Source organism: Melozone crissalis, unplaced genomic scaffold (genome assembly GCF_028551555.1).
Source record: "Melozone crissalis strain CALT ecotype California unplaced genomic scaffold, PUWL_Pcris_2 ptg000012l_1, whole genome shotgun sequence".
Taxonomy (NCBI): domain Eukaryota; kingdom Metazoa; phylum Chordata; class Aves; order Passeriformes; family Passerellidae; genus Melozone; species Melozone crissalis.
Genome location: NW_026535790.1, coordinates 3,943,142 through 3,964,587, shown reverse-complemented (window position 1 = coordinate 3,964,587; position 21,446 = coordinate 3,943,142). Strand labels below are relative to the sequence as shown.

Sequence of the window (21,446 nt, the reverse complement as noted above, 5' to 3'; positions counted from 1 at the left end):
AAAAAGAGCAAACCATTTGTACTTATCTAACCTTAAAGTAAATCAAAGTAATTTGAACTATTCCAGCCTCACCTCTTTGCACAGAATTTCTGGGGTTTTACTGTGCAGAACGGAGATGATGAAACTTTCTCTAACAAATTCTTTGATATTCACTAATATAGCCTATAGCCCTTTAAAATCTCTACATGCAAAAAAGTAACTGGAACAAGAGAAAACCATCACAAAATGAGATAATCAAGATCTGGTTTTGAAGATATAGAAAACAGATACATGATTTTTAAAAAATCAGAACCTATTTGACTAAACTTATGTTTAATCACTTTATTTTCAGATTACCATGGTATCTTCACCAAAATTGTGTCTCCTTCAGTAATTTTTCATAAGAGTTTTTAAAAGAAAGAGTCTCCAGGATTAGCTAAAGATATTATCAAATCCATGGTGATGTGGGGCTCTCTTGATTTTTAGTCCAAAGTCTGAAACATTGCTGGGTTGCTAAAAATTCCGTGTCTATTAGCTTTCATTTGTAGCTAAAGCCACTTTTTGAATTTTGAATAAAAATAATAATATTGAATTAAAACACTGATACTCCTGACAAATAAAGCATAGAAAAGCCTTCACTGACAAGAAAGCCAAAGCTGTTGCCCAATTATTTGAACAGGACTTTCCTCTGACTATGTTATAGATGCTCCCAGAGTTCTTAAAAATCAAATGTTGCACAAATTAATTCCAGAGAAGGAGGTGCAGGGGTGGGCAGGAAGGATCAGCATTGAGTACAAGTCAGTTTAATTTGCAGGTATCTGAGAGGACATTATAACAATGACATGAATAAGGATAACAAAATGTTAAGGAAAAAGCACTGTCAGTAATGATACATTCAGATAAATGGCAAACGTACTCACATGAACTCTATCATTACTGCTTCAATCACAGTCATACTTAAACTTTGGGGAGCTAATTTCATTTATAAATTCTGCTGCTGCACATCAATTATCAGCAGCATTACTAACAGTGAGGCACAGAACTGCTGTGCCAGGGTGACTGATTGTCTGGCATTAGCTCTGATAAGAGAAGGGTTGCAAACCACTTTAAATGTCAAAAACCTGCAACAATAATGGGCATAAGCATCAGTTATATTCCTCTAACTTCCCTGCCTCCCTGGCAATTCATTATTCTGTCTTCTCATTGCTACATCCTCTAACTAAAATTATAAATGCCAAAGAGCACCGATCTTCCTCACAGAGCATTCCCAGAGAGAATGGGAGAGAATCAAAACCAGAGTTAATTCCCTGAGCAAAATATTTGCAGTTGAGTCTATTTCAAGATCAGTAACAAAATTTTGATGTCAGGGCATTAAAATCAATCCTTTCAACACAGCGATTCAGTTCAAGAAAAAGAGGAAAAACTCAGCATCAGCCTTTCTATAGAAATATCCCAGTATGGCTCCAGTAAAGGGGGCAGAAGGTGAGGAAAGACTTACCCAGAGGTGCTGTGAGTATGGCTGGTGCTGCCACTCCATCACACGGTGCCCTGCCCAAAGCACAGCCAGAGCTGCAGGAGCTGCCTGCTGGACATGCAGCCTGAATGCCAACTGCCTGTGACATTGACTTGTTTCCAGCCTCTTGTAGTGCTGCCGCTATCAGTGTTATATTTGTATAGTAGAATAACATGAAATATTGATTCTGGAGTGCTTATCAACTGGACCTGCTCAAAATACTCTTCCTAGGAAGTTCAGCGCTGCTTCTCATGCAGAACCGGCGATGTGTGTTTGTGCAGGGAGCTGCTTGCTCTCTCACAGCACTCAGAATCCTTTCCCTGAGACATCAGCAATAACTTTTCAAAATCCAGGAGCAGTGGGAAAAGACACAAGCAGTATTTTCTGAAATTGGATGAACTGCCCTTTAAACTAATCTAAATGATTTGACAGAATGACTTTAAAAGACATCGTCTCTTCCGTTCTGGCTTCAATCACTACTCTGAAATCTGTCCCGGGGCAGGACAATGACCAGCAAATATCTAATTGCAAAATCAATCACTAAATATTCTAGGCACCTTTTTTTTTTGTTTTGCACGAGGAATTTTGGGCATTTTCTGTGCGCCAGTACAATAAGAACAAAAGCAGAGGCTGCTGCCCCTCTGCAGCCTGCTGGGGGCAGCTCCAGGGGCACAAAGGATGAATTTGCCAGGGGCTGCACACCAGAGACACCTGCAGCAGAGCCCCCAGACACACCTGGCACAGCCAATGACAAATGGCAGGGACAAAAGGTCTCCCTCTGCAAACCCAGCTACTTACAGGTAACTTTTGGATGCCTCCGTGCGTTTCTGCTGCTGCACGATGTGGGATCAATTACAGCCCAACCACCAAAACCAACAGGACTTATTCCCCACCACCAGTCAAAGGCACCTCCTCCCCCTCTGCTTTTAGGTCCATTTTTATTTGTACCCAACACTTTTATTCACTATCAATGTGTTTAAAGCAGCTGTTCATGCAGGCACGGCTGTCACAGCATTGATGGTTGTGCAGACAGCAGCAGAGTCCTGAGGGTGGGCTGCTCTTAGCTCTGAACCAAATTATGCCAAAAGCAGAACAACCACACTCCTGAAAATTCAAAGCTGAACTTGCTCGTTGTTCTTTCAGCAGGTCAAAAATTCACTATGTTGGTGTGCTTACAAAACTGACAAAATCAACTATTAACTCTCAAACTCACCCTTGAAAAGATTAAAAATGCCTCACTCGGAAAACTGAATAGAACTTTTGTGCTGCAGGTTTTTTCCATTATAACTATTTCAATTTTGTTTTGGCTGAACCCTCAAAACCCTGAAAAGCCACTCAATAACAAAAATTTTATTTCCAAACTAGCCATTTTCCCCCTGAGATTTAATGCAATAACAATGAATTTATTTAACATTTTACCCTGTAATGTCTCAGGACGTAGATTCTATTAACTTGCTAAGAAGAGCCACACATCCCAAACTAGATAAAGGCTTGTACTTCAAAGACCTGCAAAACCCTTCCAGATTCAGCTGGAAGATTCTACCATAGAAGTTTATAATGAGCTAAAAAACAGACAAAAAATAGCATTCTGCAAAATCTGAAAAATAAATGAGAAAAATGTTTTGTTTTACATATGTCGTTGCTCATGGACTTTCACAAATACAAGAAGAATTTGTTTCATTACAGTGACCATTTCTCTTTGATACCAAGCAAAAAATTCAGCTCACATCTATACAATTGTACAGAATAATTTACTGGATTATTATAGCTTTGAGAGAGTTTGCTTCCCTAATGAAAATAAGCCTGCTACAAACATAGATAATCAGATGTATGAAGAAGCACTGTGACTCTGATTAGCTGTGATCCATGAGTCATCTGCAGGAGCTGGAGTTGAGGCATTCTTTCCACCAAAAGACAGCACCAACCTCCCACTGAAGCCAGCCCCCTGAAAAGTCCCAAATTTCAACAGAAATGCCCACGAGGAGGGAAAAAACTGGAGCCATAATAACTGAGCTCCACACAACAGCTTGCTGATCACCAAGCAAGAAAAGCTGAATTCCTTCCAAACCTCAGCAGCAAAATGCAAACATTTCCCCCACGCAAAAAACACAAATAAATCAGTGTTAGTGCAACTGAGAGCAGGCAGCACTGCCCACTCCTTGCAGCCCCAAGCAGCCTTGCTCAAGAACACAGAAGTTTAGGACACAGATGTTTTGCTCCTGCTTTCAATCCCACTATTTGACTATTCAGTTATTAGAAAATATTCATCTGCCCTTATTTCTCAGCCCACTCTGCAAATGCAGCAATGCACAGAGGTATTACAGGAACTTCTGGCTGGGCTCAGTGCTGTGTTTCTCCAGAGCAACAGGATTTTTTTTTTTTTTAGTAAGAGTATATTGATTATCTGTCAGGCACCATAGACAGATGGACAGTATAAATAGCAAACATTTGTGTGATGCCTTAAGATTTAGATTTTAATTCACTTTTGGGTGGGTTGTTTCCCTAGCATCACTTCTATAAAATCAACACCTTAGAGGGATGAGTAATGGCAGTGAATTTGGATTTATGGCTATAAGAGTCCTAACACTGAAGTAAAAGTAGATGCTTTATTTCTCAGATTTTTCTCTTTAAAAATGTTGGTTTTGCATTCAGACCTGCTGGTATTTTGGATTTTGGCTTGCCTAGCAAGCACAACTTTACTTCTACCTAGTGAACTTCTGCTAAGCCCAGCTGAGAGGTGCAGAAGTGCAATAATTATAAAAATAACTCAGCTTTGCCAACAGGGATAAACCCAGCAATGCTTTGTGAGGGCTGTGCAAGAGGAAGAAACACACCTATTTCTATTCCTTTTTATCCTCTTGCTCCTTTATTTGCAGTTCAGCATCCCAACACTGCAGAAGCCTCTTCCATGAACTGACAGGACCAATATTTACTGTGAGTGCCTTGATCCACAGGAATCCCAAACCAGCAGAGCTCAGTCACAGGCTGTGATATTGTGGAGCTCACCAACTTTTCAGCCCTGACACCAGCAGGAGGAACTTTGAGCCCTGGGAAGACACAAAGAGTTCACTGGCACTGCCCCGTCCCTCTGGCCAGCTGCAAATTCCATCCTAAGGATTCCATCCAGGCACTGGCTCAAACAGTGAGTGGTTTATGTACATGCAAGCATTCCAGCTTGAACAACAGCTTGGCACAGGACTGAGCCCCACAAATCTGCATCCAGAACGGGCATTTGATATGTTCTGTCTCCTCTCCTACAGCAGGTGAGGGAAGTTTCACAATTAACCATCTATTTGCCTGTACTTTTCCCACCTGAAATAAAACATTGACAAGCTTTTTAAAAAAAGCATGACAGTAAATGTATATTAAATACTTTAAAATGGGTCTGAAACACTGTATTGCAGCTTGAAGCTGTCACCTGCAAGCTCCATTTTCACATTCCATTTTTGTCCTGCTTCCTCTGCAGCCTAAGACCAGCACAGAGAGTTTTCTTCAGTGCCTGGCAATAACAGGATTCCCTTTCCCCAACACAGATCATCATAAAGGGACAAACTGCTAATAAAAATAGCTCTCCCCCTTAGGATTTCTCTTTTCCTGGATTTCATCTGGGCTGTACCCCTGGTTTGGCTTTAGCTGCTGTGAGCCCTTTCCTCCACTTCCATCCCTCCTACAAACACACCATGACCAAAATGACTAATGAAGTGTTTCCTAGATGTTAAGTTGGAAAATCAGGTAATTTAAAAGGCAAAACATGACAAGGAGGGTCAAGAAGGTTAATTGTATTAAAGCTGGTGTCCTGGAGTGGCTCATGGGAACCATTTAATGATCTAAAAATCCTCCTGGACCTTAGGAGGTGCAGGGGATGCTCCCGGTGCTGCACCTGCAGCTCCACAGGCTGCTCTGAGGTGGCAGACCAACATCCCTGCGCTTTGATGACTTGAGAACACAAATTCTCCAGATCCAAACTGGTGAAGACAATATCCAAAACCTGAGGCCATAGCATGGATAAAAATCTAAAAAAATGGCCAGTGCAAACAAAGGTAAACTGGCTGACACTGATCACAACCTTCTGCAGGAAATCTGGTCTGTGTGGCTGTGTCATTGAACAAGTATCTTGATAAAGCCTCCAATTAAATTCCAGTGTCAAAATTATTATTAAAAATTGCATGACTACACTATGAAATTTGCTTAGTGCTCAAGAGAGAAAAGGTTGGCAAGAATGAGGAGTGAAAACCACTAGTGTGGTATTTCTGAATATACAAATACTTATTTTTTTCAATATGCAAACATTTAAACATTAATATCCAGCAAATTACAGAAGCACTTGGAAAGCAAAGCACTTCACAGATATACTCAGGACATTTGTTGTTCTTGCACATGAATAAAGCAGAAATGGACTAAAATTAATGTGAGTGTTTTTACAACTCTGAGAGAGAGGAGGAAAGAGAACAAAATCTTAATCTCACTGAAAATATGATGAGGCTGCACTCAAATCTCAGGTTTTTAGGTAAGACAATGTCAAGTATTTTCAAAACCTTAAAAGGTGTTTCACAAAAAGCCATTTTAGCACAAAAAGTTAACCTTGAACAGGTAGCTAATGATCCAGGCCACTCCAGCCTCAGCAGCAGTGAATAAACGGATTTTAGCAGAGCAAAGCAAAGCCAGTCAGGAGAGAGGAGAGACAATGAAACAGCCCCAGGACATTTCAGTGAGCAGGAAAGTCAGCAATGAACCCACTGAGTGAAGTGTGTAAGAAATCATTTCTCCAGACTCTTGATGCAGTTAAACAGCTTTTGGTTCAAGATTTTCCTCCTCTCCAAATTTCTGGTCCTTTGCCAAACAGTGAGGAACTACTTGATACACTTGATATATTACTGCTGTATTTAAATGGCAACACTGCTCAAGTCTTCAGTAACAGTTTGTAACCTGTCTAAATTCAGAAAATAGAGATGATGAGAATGAAAATGTAGCACAGTGCCCTTCAGATCCTCTGTCATTTGCAATCTGAAGCATGTAATTAATGCCAGGGCATCTAGGGAACACAAAATGCAGAATGTGCAGAACCTAAGGTGTGTTATCTTCTGTAACTGTAAGTACAATAAAATATCTGACACTTTGTATTGATCCTTGCCATAATATAGGAATTATTTTGAACAATAAGTAAAATGAAAGCAGCCACCTGCATTCACTTAATACTAGAATTAAGTAAATATAAGCCTGCTATCACAGAAAGGCACAGACTTGGCTCACAGAGTGGGTATAGTGTTTAAAATGAATTTATGTTCAGATATTGTTGATCCCTGGTAAGTCACGAGTTGGATTAACACTCTTTTCATGCCTGGCACCATGCTCTGCCCTGCCCTGTGTCAGACCAGCCAATATCAATGTGAAAACAGCATTTCCTAACTCTGCCTCACCTCGAGTTCTGGGTGCAGCCTGGGACACCAGCACAGAAAACACATGAAACCATTGGAGAGCTTCCAGAGGAGCTCACAAGGATGGGGAAGGACTGGAGAGGAGCAGCTGAACTTGGTCTGTTCAGCCTGGAGGAGCCTGAGAAGGACCTCATTGTCGTGTTCAACATCCTCATGAGGGGCAGTGAAGGGGCAGCTCCAATCTCTGCTCCCTGGGACAGGGACAGGGAATGGCTGGATCTGGGCAGGGCAGGGTCAGGCTGGATTTTGGGAAAGGTTCTTCCCCCAGAGGGTGCTGGCACTGCCCAGGCTCCCAGGGAATGGGCACAGCCCCGAGGCTGCCAGAGCTCCAGGAGAGCTTGGACAGTGCCCAGGCACAGAGTGGGAGTGCTGGGGGGTCTGTGCAGGGCCAGGGGCTGCCCTGCATGATCCTGGGGGTCTCTGCCAGCTCAGGATATTCTGAGATTCACAGGGCAGAATGTGTGTCTGTCCAAGCACAGCAGCACCCATGGCTGCAGGGCCACCCCAGCTGCGGCAATCCCTGAGCCAAAGGCACTCCTGGCCTGCTGTGGCTGCTGAGCCCAGCAGACAGACAGCAGGACAGACAGCTCTGCCAAACTTCTCAGGTATTAGAAAATACTGCTGCAGCTGGAGCTCTGTCACTGCTGCAGCTGTGGCCCTGCTCAGCAGATGTGGCCCTGGCAGGGACACCAGGGCTGGTGGCTGTGATTATCACTGCTGTTAATGAAGGGATGGCACCATCATCAGGCTAAGGAGGATTTATTGCTCACACAAACGTCAGTCTCAGAGGCTGTGAGATCTATGAGAGCAAACAGCCAGACATAGCTCAAAATGGCCACAAGTTCTTTGTTAAAAGGCAATACAGAACTTTCTAACCCAATGGATAGGTGCCACAAGGTTTATTTTGCTTTTCTGACCTATCACCTTTACTTAATTTTGCTGCACTGTGGATACTTTTGTCCAATAGGTTTCTGTCTCACATGCACACAGATGCTTCTATTATAACGTCTAAATATAAACTTCTTTTTAAAATACTTCTTTTTCTATATAAACTATAATAACTTCTATAACTTAGCTTGTTCTACACAACCACACCCCTACACTATAAACCCTTCATCATCTTATCAATGCAGTTTCTCACTTACCTAAGGCATATTCTTACTTACAACTATAGAAACATAAGTTTATAATTTTTTTACTTAATGTATGTGTATTGTATTTTTACACCAATCCAAGCTTCTCCCAAGGCTGCAGATCAAACCCTTCAGTGTCCCTGGAAGTTTCTATTTTTCCAATTCCCACAGGTGGCCACCACCACTCTGGACAGGGACTGGGGAGGGCCAGACTGTCTGATGGGAGTGGGCAAAGATGAAATACAAACCACACACTCAGCAGCCAGCAAAGAGTAACCTGCACTGGATTTGGCAGCACACTGGTAAAACATTCCCCTAACCAGGCAATAAACCCACTGAGAAAGGGAAAAAAAATGCTGGGCTGGAAAAAATCCTTCCCTTCTTGGAGATACAGCTGTCAGCACTGCCATGGCAGCAATTCAGGGCACACAAAGAAATGATGGTCCTCAGGGAGCTTTCGGTACACAAGCAAACACTCCAAGTACAGTTAAAAAGTTTTCTAGAGCACCCCATGCATCTCAGTAAGTTGAGGATTGAGGAAACAATCTGACACTGGAGCACTTCCCCACACAGGAACAGGGTGAGCAATGCATCACCCTGCTATTTGTGGCCTACCACTCCATTACTGCTCCTCTATAAAATTACATTGCTGATAAAAATTTATGTGTCAAACATTTTTGTGATTACAGACCAAAAGTCAAAATTTGCATTTAAATAGATGTATTAAAAACTCAGCAGCACAGGTAGAAGAGGGAAATGCTGTTTTAAGGAAATTTAAATAGGGAGCATGAGCACAGAAGGGATTTTTCTTCTTAAATGATTTGAACAATTTTGGTTTTATTACTGTTCTTGGGTCCAATTCAAAGTCAAGATTGGAACCATAGTATCCTGTACCCCTGGACTCATCTTGAGAAAATAGATCTCTTTTCATCTTTCCATTGGGAATGACCCCATTTGTTGTAAATAAAGTTATTTTTCTGTTCTCAGTCCAAGCCCACACTTTTCACAAGCTCACAGCCCAAGCCATACAATCCTCCTTTCCTCCCAAGTTCTTCACTCACTTTTCTTTGCATCAGCCACCACAGGCTCAGCTGTAGCCACTGCATTTCTGCCCCAGCAGCAGGGCCAGTGCAGAGAGGGATTCCACAGGATATTCCAGGCTGGAAGGAACCCACAGGGATTTCTGAGCCCAGCTCTTCAGTGCATCACTCACACACAGCTCACATCCATGACCTTGGTGGCATCAGCACCGTGCTCTCACCAGCTCAGCTGGTGAATTTTCAGTGTACAACCTCAAAATTCACCAGACATTCTCCCACTGCCTGACATCAGCTACCCCCTTGGACTTGAACATATTTTATTGTGCCCCTTTTTATTCCATAAAGGACTTCTGATGTTAAAGAACTTTTTTTTCTGCCCTCTCCCTAATGTCTTTTCTTTCTTCTCATTACACAATTTTATTTTCTGTGTGCTGTCAAGATTTAACTTCAACCCTTGCCTCAAAACCTGATTTTGTACTTTGAAATGGCACCTAAATCTTGGCAATGGAATGCCTGTGCCCTTTATAGTCCAGCTGGGATCACCAACACACGCTCTCAACATAAAAACCATATAAATCAATGCTGTGCAGTGCTTTTTTTTTCCTTTCTTGACAGGCTTTCCAACCATGATAATGATACAATGTGAATTCCATTATTGTTAATGGAAGGAGTTACATTTAACTGTTGTCAGTTTTAGCTCTGCCATGAGTCAATGCCTTCCTAAACATGCTGGTTTATTCCAAGAAGAAACTGCTACATAATCAAATCAGCCCTTGGGAACACAGATGTAAGCACAGCACAAAACCATCATAACTAAATTACCATTTTAGGTGTGTGTTTGCTGTCTTCCTCAGACATTCTGTTCTTTCCTACAGAATAATTTCCTTAACATGGGGAAAATCTGTCTGGGAACAGAAATTTCAAGTATAAACAGAGATTAATCATGAGAGGATTTCCTGAAAAATTCATAGCAGAACTTTTCTTCTTCCCAGGAAATCCCTAAATTTCTTCGAGGAACCTTTTTCAGGGAATTTAGAAACACATTCAGAAGCATAAAGAACACCACAAAAGCAAGTGTACTTTCCTATGTTGACTCATCCTGGCCTTACAAACAACTCTTATTGGCAGCGAAGTTTTCTCATTCTCCCTCTACAGCACAGAGCTGCTCCCAGAGCATTCCCAGGGGCTTTAGGCTAAAACTGTGTCCAAGACATGGGGAGCATCAGTGCTGCTCAGGAAACACAGCAGTGCTTCCGCGCCAGTGGGGGCTTGCAGACAACCAACACAAAACCCAGAAATGGAAGATTAAATTCTCTATGGCAACATTTCTTCCAGAAATATATTGACTCCTTTCAGAATCAGTAAATTCCTCATTTTCATTAAGCATATTTCAGGAAAACCTTTGCCTGCAATTTTATATAACACATATAATAGGTCCATTTTATAAAATATTGTGAGGTAGATTGCCACTGTCATATTTTCTGACAAATCCCTTCACCCAGGATTTTTGTCCTGGGAAGCTGGGAAGCCTCAGAGAAAAGGAAAACAATTCTTATCTCATTTGCTTCTCCTGTGTTGTGCTCATGTGGAATGTGTTTGGAGATTATTTACCCACAGGTGATTGTTCCATTGCATTCTGCTGGGAGTTGTTTTCACTCTTTGGCCAATCAGGGCCAAGCTGTGTCAGGACTCTGGAGAGAGTCAGGAGTTTTCATTATTATCTTTTTAGCCTTCTATAAGTATCCTTTCTGTATTCTTTAGTATAGTATAGCATTCTTTAATATAATATAGTATAATAAAATAATAAATTAGCCTTGTGAGAACATGGAGTCAGACTCATCATTCCTGCCTTCATCTAGGAATTCTGCAAATGCAAGAAAATATCAATTACATTTTTACAGCATGGCACTCAGGGCTGGGCAGGGTGATTTTTTAGGTGACAGATGTTACCTGACACCCACAGATTGCTGCCTGTTCTCCTTTTCCTTGAAGCCACCAAGCAGCAGCAGTGGGATGAGAGTGGCAGCTGTGAAATCCCAGCTCAGGGCAAGGCCAGTCCCAGCAGGGCTGATGGCCAGGACAGCACAGCCTGCTGGAATTAACCCCAGAGACAGAGGCTGCACAAACACCACAAATACTGAGCATCCTCCTCACTCAGTATTTCCCCTTCCTAAATCGATTTCATAACATAATAAATCTTCAGAACTGTTTTCCATCCCTCTTTGCTCCATTTTTTCCAGGGGTTTGCCTGCTTTTTTTTGTCAGCTGTTGCACACACAGCAGCACTTTCATTAAATTGTCCATTAAAAACCTCATTTTGTAGGATTTCGCCACAAAGATATCTAAATATCTAACTTCTCTCAATGTTAATGGGATTGAGGCACTACAATAAAATCATGGATCTCAGCTGTAATTTTAATATATATAAATGAAAACTTGGATTTTTTTTTTTTTACGCTAAGAGATTATATAATTTAGAAGTCATTTAGAGTTTGGGAGTTTCTAATGGACATAAATTCATAAAGTCCACAGAAAATTTAATATCTCTTCAGTGAGCCTTGCAAAGATTTTTTGAAGTTTTCATCTAAAATATCATTTTCTACTTTGTTCTAATACTTTGTTCAAAAGCAATTGATTTAGTGTGTGGATATAGGTTTGCCTGAATATACATTAATAAAATGTAACTATTCTTATTCAAGAAACCAGACATAAAGAACTTGGTAATTTGTACCATCCATCTATTGGCCTTCCCATTCAAATATGTGACATTCTTTACTTATTCCCTTGTTTATTCTGTGTGGATTTTTGCCAAACATATAAATAATAAATATAAAAATTTTAAGGGATACATGGAGTTTGGACTATGCTACCATCTACACATTAGCATTGGGCATTGAAAAAGGGTCAGCACTTGATCTCTACCTTATATTCTTCATGTACAGAGGATAAAATGGCAGTTCTTGTGCTGTCTCCCACAGCAGCTTCCCAGTGGGTGATGTTCTCAGAACACTTCAGCTGCCACTTTGTGCCACTGGGCATTCCCTACCCAGCACGGGCAGCACAGCCAGGACAGTCTGAGTGCACTGGGAGCCTCTATCCCACTGCAGCTTGGGCTGGAAATTCCTAATCTGGCCCTGGAACTCTGATATTACCAATCTTTCCTAAGAATTCTTTGGAATTCTCAGAGTTCCCTGACCCAAGTCCCCCACAGCCTCAGAGCCCTCCCTGGGCTCTGGTGGAAAACCTTTCCCTCCCGTCCTCACTGTTCTGTGGCTTGTTAACATAAGACTCCTCTGCCAAACTGTCTTTTTGGAAAGAGATTGAATTGCCTAAAAATGCACACTTTGTTCTGCTCTGTGAAATGTATTTTCTAGGCAGGCATTTGAAGGCATCTCAGGGAGGTGCCACCCCTGCTTGAAGCTCCTGCATCCCACCATCCCACATCCTGAGCAACAGGAGACAACAGGGGGACAAGGAATTGTGGCAGAAATCCCTCCAGCCACAGGGGCAGGGCCAGGATAATGCAAAATCCCTGTCCTTCCTGCTGAAAGGTGCAGGGGGAACCTCTGCTAACATCCATGGAGAACCAAAGTGATCAGGATCAGCTTTAGGAATGAAGGCAAGAATGCAACAGCCCCAGCATCTCCTTAGCGCAAAGGTTTATTCCTTCCCTCTGTAAATACCACAGCAAAAATGTCCAAACAATAATGCCCACCCAGATCCCTCAAGAGCAGACCAAAGTTCAGACCTGAAGAGTTTCACATGCACTGCCCTGGAATAATTCTCCTTCACAGAGCATCTGTAGATTGATCTGGCCCACAAAAATCCTGTGCTGGTGCCTTGAACAAATACTGAGGTTTTCCCTGGTATCGCAGCCCCTGAGCACTGTCAGGTTTTCCTCCTCCTTCCCTCCCCAGCTCTCCTGATGTCCCCTCCTCTGGAGAACAGGACATTAGTATGCACCAACTGTGTCTTTGGAAAGGTTTAATCTCCCCTAGCAATTACCAACAGCACAGTTTCATTACAGGTACAGTCTGATAAATATTGCAGAGCTCTCCCAGCTGTTTGTGGCTCAGTTTTAATCCAGGCACACCTGATGGGAGTGGGCACACCCTGGTCCCCCTGCCTGTGTCCCTGCAAGGGCAGCTCCAGAGGCAGCACCATGGACAGAGGGACACAGGGACAGACTGACTGCTGGGACATGCTCCAAACAACAGCTTATAAAGGGGGACAGGTCTCAATGTTCAGCTAATCAGGAGAACTGGGGGTGGAACACAAGGCAGGGAATACAAGGCAGGAAAACTGCTTGGGACAGGAGGGGTTAACAACTGGATGTGGGGGGAAGGGGTTTGAAACTTGGCAGGGAAGTAGCTAAGGAACAAATAGATAAACTGACACCTGGCTCAATTAAATAACAAAGGCAGGTCTGTGTCACTCTAAAACAGGGGGAGAAAAAACCCAAAAGGACTAGCAAACCACAAATCAAACAATTAACACGCCAAATAAAAAACACAACACAACACTCTGGGTCTGCTACCAGGGACTCAGAGCCACCAGGGGATGTCTTGGCACCTGCCAGAGCTTCTGATCAACCTAAGGGTGCATCAGTACAGGTTATAATCCTAAATTCCCACTGATTTTAAATGGATTTTAAAGCCTGATTTTCTAAGATTTTCTAACCCTTCTGATGTCTACATTCTTGTAACAAACTTTTACACACACTTTCTATAAATAACTTATTGGTTTACATTCTTTTATGGAAGAGGAGAAATGTGATGCACTGTTGGTTTGTCCAGTGTCATTGGAGAGGTGGCACTGTCACCCTCCAATCCACTGTCACTTTTGGAAATCTATAAATGTGGGAGCCAGAAATTAAACTTCCCTCTTTTTTACCTTGGAGAGCTGCATGTCTGCATTGTATTATTTTGTGTCCTATAGCAACATCAGCCCTACTCAAGTGCTGAAGGAACTAAAACCATGTGCAATCTGGCTAGAAAACAGACTGTACATTGTGTCTGCACCTAGCTGTGGGTGCTACAGGCTCTAGGAGGAACACCCGACTCTAATCCCCATCCTTAAGGGGAACAACTGCCAAAGACCAGTGCTGGAAATGCAAGAGAGAGCAGCCAGATCAGAACTGCACAGAAATGCACTGCTGCCTCCCACCTGTGAGAAAATCCGATGCCAAGTGGTTCACACCCCAGGGCACATTGCAGTATTTACAGTCAGGTTTAATTATCCATTTCAGAATTGGGCTTGTTTCAGCAGGTGCTTTAAATCTGAGGGTGTCTAAGTCATAATTTGTTCCATCTCAAAATTTTACCACCATGTAAAATTACAATAAAAAGGCACAGATACTCCTTATAGCTGGTGTAAAATGTGTGACACTACAAGAGAAACCCTTGCCAGCACAAACTGATTTTCCAGGGCCTGAAGAGGACAATTTAGCTCTTACATGCATATTCTGAAACAGAAGCAGGCAGCACACCCCTGAGATGTTTCTGAGCATGCCACCTCTAGCAATCCCTGTGCAAACAAGGATTTTCTGTGCTGGGCATGAGGGCTCCTCCCTGCTGGGTGACCTAACAGCTCAGACAGCAATTTCCCCTGCAATGAGAGCAAAAAAAATGACATTCCTCTGCTCTTTGTTTGAATTCACTGCTGCTGGTGACCAGGAGTAACATTCAGCATGACAAATAATTTAATGAACTACTAATTCAGAGTTGACCTTCACTGAAAGTACTGTTTAATTACCCAGTGTTTCTGAAGTCAGACAGAAGAATGTTAAACCATTTCTGAACAGGTGCAGGAGGCACACGTTAATTTTAATAGCAAAGGTCATCACACAGGTATTTCTGCACTTTTTCCTGGCATCTCTCCTGTCAGAGAATTACTTGGGTAGGTTTGGGAAGACAAGGAAGAAAAAAAAATATTTCATGTTCTTTCAGCTTAGCAAAGTCTTGTCTCCTATCTCCTTTTTCCCTTTTTATTTTTAAAGAGTAAGTCTAAATCCAATGATGAAAGAGGAAATACATTATCTTGCAAACTGAAGTGGTAAGATTAGATTGGTGCCTACATAGCTGAGAAATACTTGCAGTATGTGTTTTTATACTAATGTGTAAAAAAACTTCAAAGCAGAATGGAGACATATTTTCATATAAACCTGAAAAAAGCCCCTTAACAAAACCACACCACTCATTGAGGAGGAAAAAGAACTCAGCAAATTAACCCATGCTTGACAATCAGCACAATTGTGAAAATTCTTTGTCTGAAAGCAAGATAAATTTCTTCTTTAATCTGTGGACATGAGACATGAACCAAAAACTTTGCAGAGAAATAAAGATTTCTTGGCCTGTCTAGCTTTATCTTATCAGGCTCCAGAAGTGGGCTTCATGTTAGAGACTACTTTTTTTTTTAAAATCTTATTGCCTGAGGAAGTGTGAAAACAGCCTCAAGAAAAAGCCAGTTCTAACAATATCGAGCTTATTCACTCCCTCTCTTATTGTTTCATCCTTCAGGCTTTGATGCCTTTCTCACAAGGACTATGAAAAGTTTCCAACCCCAGTGAGAACATGAAGAATGTACCAGAAACAACTCCTTACCACCCTGTTTTCCTAAGGTACCAAATGACATCTTTTCCTTCAAATGCCACTGGCAATAGGAGGTGGGGATCACATTTTGCAGCTTAATAAAAGTGCTGCAACTGTAAAATACATTTTCTGGTTTAAAAATGTAGTAGGGGATTTATTCTCAATGCCAGTGAGGTTGGTATTGTAGTGGATGGGTTTGTTAGGGTGTGGTGGAGCTGGATTTGTTAATTTTGGTTTTTAAGGTTTTTTAAAACCAGAAATAAGCTAGGAAGTGCCAACACTTTATGGAGCATCCCTAAAGAGCAGACTGGGCACTCCTATAACACTGCTCCAAGAATAAAAGAAATCAAAGGGATTTTCCCCCCTTTTTCTGTGCAAAATAACACACAGCAACTTTTATTACCTGCAGCCTACATTCAGAGCAGTAGTTCTGCAGGGAATGTTAAAATGGCTCATCTGCCCCTTAGCTTTACACACTGGAGTCTGGTTCCACAAGCCAACATGCCATCCTCAGTGACACAACAGTGTTTCATTAAGAGTAAAGTGCTATTTTTTTACAAAAGGGGAAAAAAAATCACTAAAAAGCAGTAACGGGTATCAGAGTGGTCCTAGAGGATATCAACTAGATAAGGTGTGTTAAACTTGTTGAAAATCACTTTGTATTATTTAACTGGCTGTCCCTACCACATTGAGCAAATCCTCCTCGATGCCAGGCTGGAGGGGAATTTCATGCCTTGTTGTCACAGGAAGGCCTCTGGCAGCAGGACAAACTCTGATGCCAGAGAAGCCACTTGTCTCATGAAGCGCCTCAAAGAAATCTTTCCCTGCTGGCCTGGCCATGAGAATCCTTCTGGCACCTATCGTGCTATCCTTGCCTATCGTGCTCTGGCTGCTGCAAATAGATTGTTGATTTTTAAAAGCAAACTTAAGTTCATATCAGCATTGCAAATCAATTTCCTAGCCCCTGACAGGCAGTGTAAAGTTGAGATTTCAAGGTAATTTTTTTTTTTTTTTTTAACCAGAGAAGGCTTCTGAGTGGGAAGAAGGCTGCAGCAGCTCTTTCCTCACTTCCCTAATGCTGTGTGGGACCCCAAGGCAGCGTCTTGGATGGAGAGAATTACCCAGGCAGCAGGGCTGCCCTTTCCAGTGCTCTCCTCTCCCCCTAAATGTTGGTCCCACGGTTTCCCAGTTCACCACACCACATTTGTTTGGTCTTTTTTGCAAACAAAACTCTACAAAACCCAATTCATCTCCAGTCAGAGAAGCTGCCTGATCCAGCCAACAGTAAAAGCAATATTATTTTTATATTCATGCCTACTCCAGGAATTTAAGCTATTAGCTACACCCCAAAACTATTATTTAGGCTCCAGTAGAACATACTGGGAGATTCTGGATGTTTTCGATTCAGGCGCCAGAGTGAAGACTGTTTTTTGTTGAAGCTGTGATATTACTGCTCTGAAACAACCAATGGCTCAATAATTTCAAAGATCTGTTTGAGAGGTTTGTTGGTTTTTTTGGTGTGCAGGCATTCAGCCATTAGCAAGGACAACATTTTGATTCAAGTCATCCTTAGGTCAGGGCAATTAATAAACATATTCTGTTCCACAATACTCAAATGGCCAAAAAACCCTCATATTTCAACAAATCAGATGACTATAAATCATGTTTTTACTGAAACAAACATTAGATAATGGGAAAAATAATTGACCACACTCTTCCCTAAGCAGGCCCAGATTATTGGTGGTTATGTTAAATATAGAAATTCACATTCAAGCCATTAATGCATGCTTAAAATGCATCAATAATTCAGCATTTCTTAAGTTCAACCTGGGAAATCACTTTTTACAGATAATATACAGCACAGAACTGTTGGACCATAAACCATAAAGTGTGAAAAAGATGGAAATATGTCCAACCTTGCCTTTTGTGCATAACTCAGCACCTTCCAGAGCTGGCACTGCCCAGCCAGTTCTGAGAGGTTCCTGCAGCAGAGCAGCTCTGTTTGCAATTCCTGCCCTCCAAAATGGGGGTGATACTGCAGAAACTATGGGATAGGATGGAAATGCTTCCCCTGGCACAAAACCTCAGCCAGAGCTGGGATGGAGTAGTAGGGAGTGTTTTGTGTCATTGAAATTATCTTGCAAACTAAAGTGGTAAGATTAGATTGGTGCCTACATAGCTGAGAAATACTTGCAGTATGTATTTTTATACTAATTTTTTAAAAATCCTCAAAGCAGAATATGCAAAGAAGACATATTTTCATATAAACCTGAAAAGAGCCCCATAACAAAACCTTTCTTTCTATACTGCAGAAACTGTGGGATAGGATGGAAGTGCTTCCCCTGGCACAGAACCCCAGGCAGAGCTGGGATGGAGGAGCAGGCAGTGCTTTGTGACACTGCAATTCTCTTGCAAACTGAAGTGGTAAGATTAGATTGATGCCTACATAGCTGAGAAATACTTGCAGTAATTTTATACTAATGTGTAAAAAAACTTCAAAGCAGAATGAAGACATATTTTCAAATGAACCTGAAAAAAGCCCCTTAACAAAACCTGTGTTTCTATACTGCAGAAACTGTGGGATCAGGGTAGAAATGCTTCCCCTGGCACAGAACCCCAGCCAGAGCTGGGATGAAGGAGCAGGCAGTGCTTTGTGACACTGCAATTTGCACTGTGCTGAAGGGAACTCTGAGAAGGAAAAGCACTCTGTGTGTCTCACACGTAGAGGCACTAATAGCTCACTCCCACCATGGGGCCTGGGCTCCTATAGTTTTATCATTAAAGATTTTGGTCAGTCAGCTGTGCTGGTAATTATCACATAAATTAACTGAGAGAGAGGAAAACCAGAACCTAAGACTAAAAAAAAATAAAAAAAAAATCTCATCTCCAGCAACAAAGTACAGGACTTAATTTTCCAGCGATATTTTCAAACCTAACACCAATGACGACCCAAGTTTTTTTTCTGGAATATTGCTTAGGTTACAGAAAGAAAGTCTATTAGTGAGTGCATTTACCCCCTGGTATCCAGCTTTTATCTGCTGACCTGTCAGAGTAAAACAATTTTGAAGATGTATTTTCAGATACAGGTGATTAGCACAGCAAGGAAAGCAGCAGAGTGAAAATTCTTTTTTGTAGAAGTGTTACTGCCAAGGAGCGTGGGTAGAAAGAAGGAAAAGCAAAGAACAAATCAGTTTGGGTACACTGGGCTACAGTGATCATATTGTTTTGGGTTGTGGGGATTTTTTGTTTGAGGTTGGTTGGGTTTTTTTAGATAAGGTTATTCTGTTTTAAAATACTCCATGCCCTACTCAGCTCTGCATGGGAATGTTATCTTTTCAATGCATTCAGCTGACAATGCAAATTTCTAAGAGAATCCTAAACCTTGTCTTTAGACAAGTGTTTAAATAAGGGCACCTTGAGATTTCACTGCTCCATTCCATCGCTCCAATACAGGTTCAGATTTTATTTCTGCTGTCCTTGACAGAATAGGGCTAATTTATTTTTTATTTTTTTTAAGATCTCCAACAGAGAAAGCCTCTCCCTGGCACTAAATGATGTTTGCTGTGCAATTGTTGTCTGGTTTAGGATATTTTCTGTTCATTTAAATTCCAAGTTCATCCTTCTCACAAGGAAAAGACAAAATTCCCTAACTGTTGTGGCACAGATGTTATCTCCACGTATCAACATGAAGGAGCCTGAAATGCTTGGAGATCACACTGGGCAGTGGCTGATAGAACTGAAAGGGCATGACTCTTAGCTAATTTAATTATGTCAATCACTACTCCCTGTAAAGTGATATTCTCTCCTCTCCTTTTCCCTTCCTGCATCTCTGCTAAAGTGTTTAATGATGCTGCAGGAAGAGGCTGAGGCCTGAAGGAGTAACACAAGCCCCTAACACTGTTGCATAATTAACCCTCAGTCTGCTGAAGATGGACAGGAGCTCTGGACACCAAGCAGGGACACCCAGAGCTGCCCAGGACAGTGCCCAGCCAGCTTTGGGACAGCCCCAGGAGCCCAGAAGGTGCCCAGGTCCGCAGCTCTCATTGCTCAGCCAAATCACAGTGGGCAATGCCTCCTGAGCAGAGCGAACCCCAGTGCCAGTGTGTGCCCTGCTCTGTCACCAGGCACTGCTGAAAGGCCCTGGCACCCTGGCACTCTGCCCCAGGGACACTGAGCAGGATCCCCTGAGCCTCTCAGGCTGAGCAGAACCACATCAGCCCTGTCCTGGGGAGCCCAGAGTGGCCCCAAAACTCCAGTGTGGCCTCCTCAGTGCTGAGCAGACAGCAGGGCCCACTCCGTCTGCCAGCAGCCCAGCACCCCTCAGCTCCTCTGCCATAAGGGCACACTGCTGGCTCTTTTCACATGCTAACAGACAGGTTTTCTTTTCCTTTTTCAGTAATATCACTTGTAGGAGTGACAGGGGTAGGAGGGTGGGAGATCTCTGCAGCCAGGGCTTGGAACTTGGGGTTTATTGCAAAGGGCCTGGGTGCAGGGCCCTGCTGGGAGCTGCCAGCCACAGCTCAGAGCAGGCTGAGAGAAGAGAGGGGGAGAGAGGATGAGGGGGTGAGAGAGTAAGGGAGTAAAAAAGGTAAGAAAGCGAAGTTCCCATTCCAATACAATAAATCTTCTTCTGTGCTGAATATTCTATTTCTCACTAACCAATCTAATACAAGATACAAATCCTATAGCATTTACATAAAGCCTATAAGAATCATTACATTACCATACTGTGTTACATTTTAAACCTTAAAAACTCCTCTTTGGGCCCCTTCTGCCAAGCTGTAGGGTCTGCTCTGACCCTTGGAGCTGTCTGCAAGCAGAGGGTGTTGTTCCATCAAAAGGGGATTACCTTCAGCCAGCCACACCATTGTTTTCCAGTTGTTCAGTAACTAAGGGATTTCAAAGCTTGCTTTCATTTCAATCTCACTTATAGTTTCTATATTCTCAAAATCTTTTGCCAGACAATCATATTTATAAGGCTTTCCTGTTTCATCTTCCCCAACAATCACTGATATTTTTCACTACATTTGCGGTCCCTCTTTAAGTCCACCATCCTCAGCTCTATTTTCCTATTAGTTTTACAGAAGACACCATCCCACACTTTAAGGGTGGGCAGGCCCTGGCACAGGGTGCCCAGAGCAGCTGTGGCTGCCCCTGGATCCCTGGAAGTGTCCAAGGCCAGGCTGGATGGGGCTTGGAGAAGCCTGGGATAGTGGAACGTGTCTCTGATCATGGCAGGGGCAGGAGCTCTAATAGTCTCTTCTGTAGCCATGATATTTTATGAAAAATCCTTTCCTTAGGCTTTTTTCTCCTGAGAAGCTGGGAGGCCTCAGGAACAAAATGTAAACAATGATTATCTGCTGCTGTGGAATGCAACAGGTGCATCTGTGATTGGTCTCATGTGGTTGTTTCTAATTAATGGCCAATCACAATCCAGCTGTCCAGACTGTCTCAGTCAGTCACAAGCCTTTGTTATCATTCTTTTTCTATTCTTAGCTGGCCTTCTGATGAAATCTTTTCTTCTATTCTTTTAGTATAGTTTTAATGTAATATATATCATAAAATAATAAATCAAGCCTTCTGAAACATGGTGTCAACATTCTCATCTCTTCCCTCCTCCTGGGACCCCTGCAAACACCACCACAGTCTCTTCCAACCCAAACACTTCTGTGACTCTATAATTTCTAGAAATCATGATTCTAGTAACACAACCAAACTTTACATTCAAATCCTATCCTTCCTCACAAACCCCTGTG

General features: G+C 42.3%; 1 protein-coding gene across 28 annotated transcripts in view; it reads right to left on the bottom strand.

Annotated features, from left to right (window-relative positions):
* Positions 1-21,446, bottom strand: part of RBFOX1 (RNA binding fox-1 homolog 1) — a 1,176,073-nt gene that overhangs the window by 631,194 nt on the left and 523,433 nt on the right. For 4 of the 28 annotated variants that reach the window (XM_054271087.1, XM_054271097.1, XM_054271100.1 and 1 more), the window contains exon 1: positions 1,478-1,717. The exons of 14 other annotated variants lie outside the window; for them this stretch is intronic. In XM_054271087.1, the coding sequence (XP_054127062.1) occupies positions 1,478-1,667 (190 nt within the window). In that variant the 5' untranslated portion in view covers positions 1,668-1,717. Of the gene's footprint in view, positions 1-1,477; positions 1,719-21,446 lie in introns of those variants that run through there. 10 more of the 28 variants (XM_054271091.1, XM_054271092.1, XM_054271090.1 and 7 more) reach the window with 4 other exon arrangements.